The following is a 6,000-nucleotide window of genomic DNA, read 5'->3' as shown; positions in this document are numbered from 1 at the left end:
GTGATGTCCAAGTAGCTTGGCTATTTAAGATGCAGTGCAGCTATTGTCCAGCAGTTAAGGAGGCAATTAATATTTATGGAGAAATTGGCATGCCTGTCAATTGGGACTGCTTTGTCTGGACAGTGTTGTTTTCTGAAATTCATTGGAACTGCTCTCTTTCATCAAGACAAGTGAAAAGAATTCTCCTGATTTGTAGATGATGGAAAGGTCTTGCAGTGTCAGAAGGAGAATCCTTGGCCATAGAATACTCAGCTTCTAACCTGCCTTTTTTGCCACAGTACTTAAGTGGTTTATGCAGTTGACTTTGTGGTTGGTGATAACCATCAGTTATTGATAGGACGACTTAGCAATGGTAATTCATGGTAGTTAAATTCACTCTTGTTGAAGAATATCATAGATAGGCACCAAAAACTAGAACAGAGTAAAACAGGACAGAGTTCCAGCTTTGGCCTAGGTAAAAACTGCAAAACAAAGGCATGCTCTCTCCAGCAAGACCTTCATCCTATCTGATTAGACATACCTTTCAATAACTTACTATCTGGGAATTCCTGAGATCTTTTTGCCCACTATGTTCCAATGCAAACTGTTTCTCATAATTTAATGAAGTCATGGTTCCTATGAGGCTCAATGAGAAGTACAGAGGAATTATGCCAGGACTGTGATGATGAATCCTTGTGGGTTGAATTAAGAAACTGCAAGGGTAAAAGGACCCTGCTGACAATTATATATAGGCCTCCCAACAGTAGCTGGCATGTGGACCATAGATTACAACAGGAAATAGAAAAAATGTGTCAAAAGGGCAACATGATAGTTGTGGGAGATTTTAACATGCAGGTCAATTGGGAAAATCAGGTTGGTAATGGATCTTAAGAGAACGAATTTGTTGAATGCCTATGAGATGGCTTTTTAGAGCAGTTTTTCTTTGAACTTTCTGGGGGATCAGCTATACTGGATTCGGTATTATATAATGAACTGGAGGCAATTAGGGAGATTAAGGCAAAAGAGCCCTTAGGAGCCAGTGATCACAATATGATTGAGTTCAATTTGATAAGGAGAAAGTAAAGTCTGACTTAGCAGCATTACAATGGAGTAAAGGAAATTACAGTAGTATGAGAGAGGAGTTGTCCAATGTAAATTGGAAGGAGCTGCAGGACAGATGTATTCCAAAAATGAAGAAATACTGTACTCAAATGGTAAAATAGTACAACTGTACCCGAGAAGGGAAGTCAAAGCTAATGTAAAAACAAAAGAGAGGGCATTCAACAAAGCAAAAATTAGCAGGAGGATAGAGGATTGGGAAACTTACAGACACCAAGTAAAAAAAATCATTAGAAGGGAAAAGATGAAATATCAAAGCAAGATGGCAAACAATATCAAAGAGGATAGCAAAAGCTTTTTCAAGTATGTAAAAAACAAAAGAGAGATGAGAGTGGATAGAGGACCATTAGAAAATAAGTCCAGAGAAATAATAACAGGGGACAAGGAGATGGCAGATGAACTAGATGAGTATTTTGCACCAGTCTTCACTGTGGAAGACAAAAGCAGTGTGCCAGATGTTATGGTATGTGAAGGAAGAGGAGTGAGTGTAATTATTATTACAAGGGGGAAGGTGCTAAAAAAACTGAAAGACTTAAGGGTACATAAGTCACCCGGACCAGATGAACTGCACCCTAGCGTTCTAAAAGAGGTAGCGTTAGAGATTGTGGATGCATTAGTAATGATCTTTCAAAATCATTGGACTCTGACATGGTGATTTTAATTTCCCAACTCCCCAAAACTCCGTCATAGCTGTCTTGTACCATGAAGAAAGCTCTTCCCTTACTTACTGTGTGAAATTATGGATCATATAAAAAAAACAAAAACAAGTATTGTGTAAAAACTGTTTAATTTTGCACATACGCAGTTTACAACTCTCATGTACAACTTCCATACTGCTTATATTTGTTGGCCTGATTGTTTCATGAAATTATTTATTTCAGCTAATTCACATGAATATAGCATGAGTGGCTAGAATGGCAACTCATTACAGAACACCAATGGCTGGTCATATCTCTAGTGTATGGAAAACAAATAAGGAACAACGGCATCTATCCATTGAATGACCAAACTGCCAATTCAAAGTTTCTGCCCAAACTTGTGATTTATTATAGAAAATATGAGGCTGTAAAACTGCTAAATCTGACTTTTGAAAAATATCTCCAGATGAAGATTGGATTGATCAACATTAGAATAAAAATTGATCTGAATGCTAATTAGCCCAAACAGCTGCTGTTCAGATTTCAGTGTTCAAATATATACAGCTCCAAGCTTTTTCAGCAAAGAAACTTCTGGGGATTATTTATAAAAGGTTAAATGTGTCCAAATCCAAATCTCATAACTGAAGGTCCCAAAGCAGTACCTTTTTTTGTTTGTTCTGCCTCTATGTATTCAAGGGTAGAAATTATTTCAAACATCTCTGTTGCAATATGAATATATTATCTGACAGTAGAAAAACATTTTCATAAGAAAAATTATTAACAGTGCAACATATATACCCATGAAAACAATTCCACATTAATCTGAAAGAAATGTATGGAAACATTAATTACTAAAAATATGGGAATTTTCATTATTTTTCATTTGAGTTGACTGTCCATATGACGATTCTTTATGTTCTAGTTGTAATGAATGAGTTGTTCCAAATGCTTGTCTCCCCGCAGTTTGATAAACGCCGCTTACACTGATAACAACTACGGTAGTTCTTAGATTGATCAAGTAGAAAAATGCTTCCTGCTCTGTGAAGTAAATTCAAAATAGTTAGCACATTGAGTTTAACTTGAGTTAACAAGCTACCAGCTTATTAAATAGTGAAGATCTTCAAGTCAACTATACATCATATAGTGATGGCAAGATGCTTTCTTGAGCCACTACAGTCCTGCAATGCCACTGGGAAGATATTTTTCAGAATTTAGACCCATCAATGATGATAGTAAATGATAATTTGCTTCTAAGACAGGATGGTATGTGATTTGGCAGGGAATATGCAAATAGTGGTGTTCGGACGTTCTTGTAGTCATTGTCCTGTTTGGTGGTGAGATCCTGCTACTAGGCGACTTTAATGCCTGAGTAGGCAGCGACCATCAGTCTTAGCCGGAAGTCACTGGCAAGCATGACCTTGGAAAGGAGAATTCAAATGGGCAGATACTACTCACCTTCTGTGCAGAAAATGGGCTGACAATCACCAACACCTTTTTTCAGCTTCCGGACTTCCAGGCAACCTTGTTGCACCCGCGCTCATAGAACTGGCACCTGACTGATTACGTGCTCACAAGGCACTGGGACATCAGGGATGTGATCATCACCAGAGCAATGGGGGGTGCAGACTGCTAGACTGACCTCATCCTGCTGAGAAGCAAGCTGTCATTGCAGATGGCCAGGGCACACAGGCACCAGCAGGCTGACACTAAGTGGAAGCTGGACATTCAATGGCTTGCTGACCCCAGCATCAACGAAGAGCTGATCAGTAAACTGGAGGAACAACTTGAGCAACTGCCTGAGGAAGCAGACCCAGAAACAGCATGCTCTGTCTTCAGAGACACCCTGTACAGCACTGCAAGTGCTGTTCTCAGGTACCCCAAGAGGAAGCATCAGGATTGGTTCGATGAGAACATCTCTGATACTGTCACCCTTCACAAGCAGAAGCAGGAAGCCTTTGCATGCTGGTTCAGTGACAAGCAGTCAACCTCCAAACATGACCGCTTGAAGCACCTCTGTAGTAAAGTCCAGGCTGAGCTGCAGAAGATGAAAGATCAGTGGCGGGAGGCCAAAGTGGCAGAACTTCAGCACTATGCTGACCAGAGCAACGCAAAGAAGTTTTTTGATGGTCAAAAGGCAGTATACAGAGCTTCCTCTAACATCATGGCACCTGTATGCTCCTTGGATAGAGCGCTCCTTACTGACAAAGACAACATTGTCCAATGCTGGGCAGGCTATTTCAACCAGCCGCTGAATAGGCCATCCCAGATAGATGACCAGGCCATAGAAGACATGCCCCAGCACTCAGTCTTGGAGGCCCTTGATGATACCCCCACAGTGATAGAAGCTAGGAAGCCAGTCAACCAGCTGCAGCAAGGTAAGGCTCCTGGCCCGGATGGGATCCCACCAGAAGTTTTCTTCAGAGGCTGACAGAGCTCACGCAGCAGTTCTGGGGGAAAGTCTGTGTACCACAGGACTTGAGGGATGTAAACAACATCCTCTTGTACAAGAACGGGGGTGGGGGGTGGGGGAGGCAGGGCATCCTGTGACAACAACATTGTGACAACTCCTGAGCATTGCTGGGAAGATCATGGCCCGTAACATACTTAACAGGGTTACCTCTCACCTCCTTGATGATTTGTCTCAGAGAGCCAATGTGGTTTCAGATTTAACAGAGGGACAGTGGACATGATCTTTGCTGTCAGACAAATCCAGGAGAAGTGCCAGGAACAGAACCACAACCTCTACTCCTCTTTGTGGACCTGACAAAGGCATTTGATACCGTCAGTCGCACAGGCCATTGGCATATCCTTACCAAGTTAGGCTGCCCCCCCCAAGACCGGTCAGCATTGTCAGGTCATTCCACAAAGCCAGGGCCATTGAAATCAGCCGCACTTCTGACCCCTTCCAAGTAACCAATAGTGTCAAGCAGGGCTGTGTCCTCACACCTACTCTGTTCAACCTGTTGTTTGCCACGATGCTGTTCTTTGCTCTTTCACAGACTGACAATTCGCTACAGGACTAATGATCTGCGACGCCTCAAGGCCAAGACCAAAATGCTGGAAGCAATAGTACGAGACTTCCTTTTCGCAGACATCTTGCAGAGCACAGTGAAAGGGTCCTGCAGGAGCTCACTGACTGCCTTGCTGTGGCAGCAAGAAAATTCGGCTTAACCATCAGCCTGTAGAAGTCACAAGTTCTACTTCAGCCCGCACCCCATACCAACCCTGTGGAATCACGAATTGAGATTGAAGGCACACAGCTCAACAATGTTGACGCCTTCACCTACCTGGGAAGCTGCCACCCACCTCCTGCAGTCTAGACAGAGAGGTCTCAAATGGACTTGCTAAAGCTGGGGCATCCTTTGGCAGGCTATGGACACGTGTATCGGGAGAACTTGGCATCCGGCTTAAGACGAAGATGGTGGTCTACAGAGCAGTCATCCTGACTTCTCTGCTGTATGGCTGTGAAATATGGACCCCATACAGCAGGCACATCAAGATGCTTGACCAGTTCCACCTGTGATGCCTTCGAAAAATCATGGGCATCTCCTGACAAGACAGAGTCCCCACCACAAAAGTCCTATAAAGGGCCGAGAGCTGTGGCACTGAGACTGATCATGAAGGCTCAACTTTGAAGGGTTGGACATGTGATCCAGATGGAAGACAACTGCCTTCCAAAGATGGTATTCTTTTCCGAGCTGGCACATGGCATCAGAAAGCAGAGAGACCCCACAAAGCTCTATAAAGACTGCATGAAAGTGTCCTTGAAGGCATACAACATCCCTGTGACTGGTTGGGAGGCCTCGGCCAAAGATCACAATGCCTGGCGCCTGGCAGTCTACAAAGGCACCAGCACGTTCGAAGAACAATGGCTAACAATCTCGATCAAAAAGCACCAGGACTGCAAGGAGAGACGACCTGACCTCCAATGGCCATAACGTGTCCGATCTGTGAGCAGACCTGCGTTTCCCAGTTCAGGCTTCGCTTTCATCAGAGGTGTCACTGACGTCATCGTCATTCCTGACAGACTTCCAAGAAGAAGATAGGCATGCGATGGATAGAAGATGAGTCATAATAGGCACTTTGAGCATACAAATTAAGATTGATTGACATGTAAATCTCTCTGATTTTATGGCTTTATCAAGCAAAATATGCAGTTAAGTGGCATGCTTTACATAGGTGAGGAAGTACCTATTAAAAATTCCTCTAAAAGCATTGCTTTGACACTATTTTGCCATGATATTCGGCAATGTAATACACGGAA

The 6,000-nt window shown here is 43.0% G+C and overlaps 1 protein-coding gene across 5 annotated transcripts in view; it reads right to left on the bottom strand.

Annotated features, from left to right (window-relative positions):
• Positions 1 to 1,878: 1,878 nt before the first annotated feature.
• LOC140200267 (coiled-coil domain-containing protein 81-like) overlaps positions 1,879 to 6,000 on the bottom strand; it is a 97,649-nt gene continuing 93,527 nt past the window's right edge. For all 5 annotated transcript variants that reach the window (XM_072263350.1, XM_072263349.1, XM_072263351.1 and 2 more), the window contains one exon: positions 1,879 to 2,774. In XM_072263350.1, coding sequence (XP_072119451.1) covers positions 2,648 to 2,774 — 127 coding nt within the window. In that variant the 3' untranslated portion in view covers positions 1,879 to 2,647. The remainder of the gene's footprint in view (positions 2,775 to 6,000) is intronic.

The sequence above is a fragment of the Mobula birostris genome, chromosome 7 (assembly GCF_030028105.1).
Source record: "Mobula birostris isolate sMobBir1 chromosome 7, sMobBir1.hap1, whole genome shotgun sequence".
Taxonomy (NCBI): domain Eukaryota; kingdom Metazoa; phylum Chordata; class Chondrichthyes; order Myliobatiformes; family Myliobatidae; genus Mobula; species Mobula birostris.
This window is presented reverse-complemented; position numbering and strand designations above follow the sequence as displayed.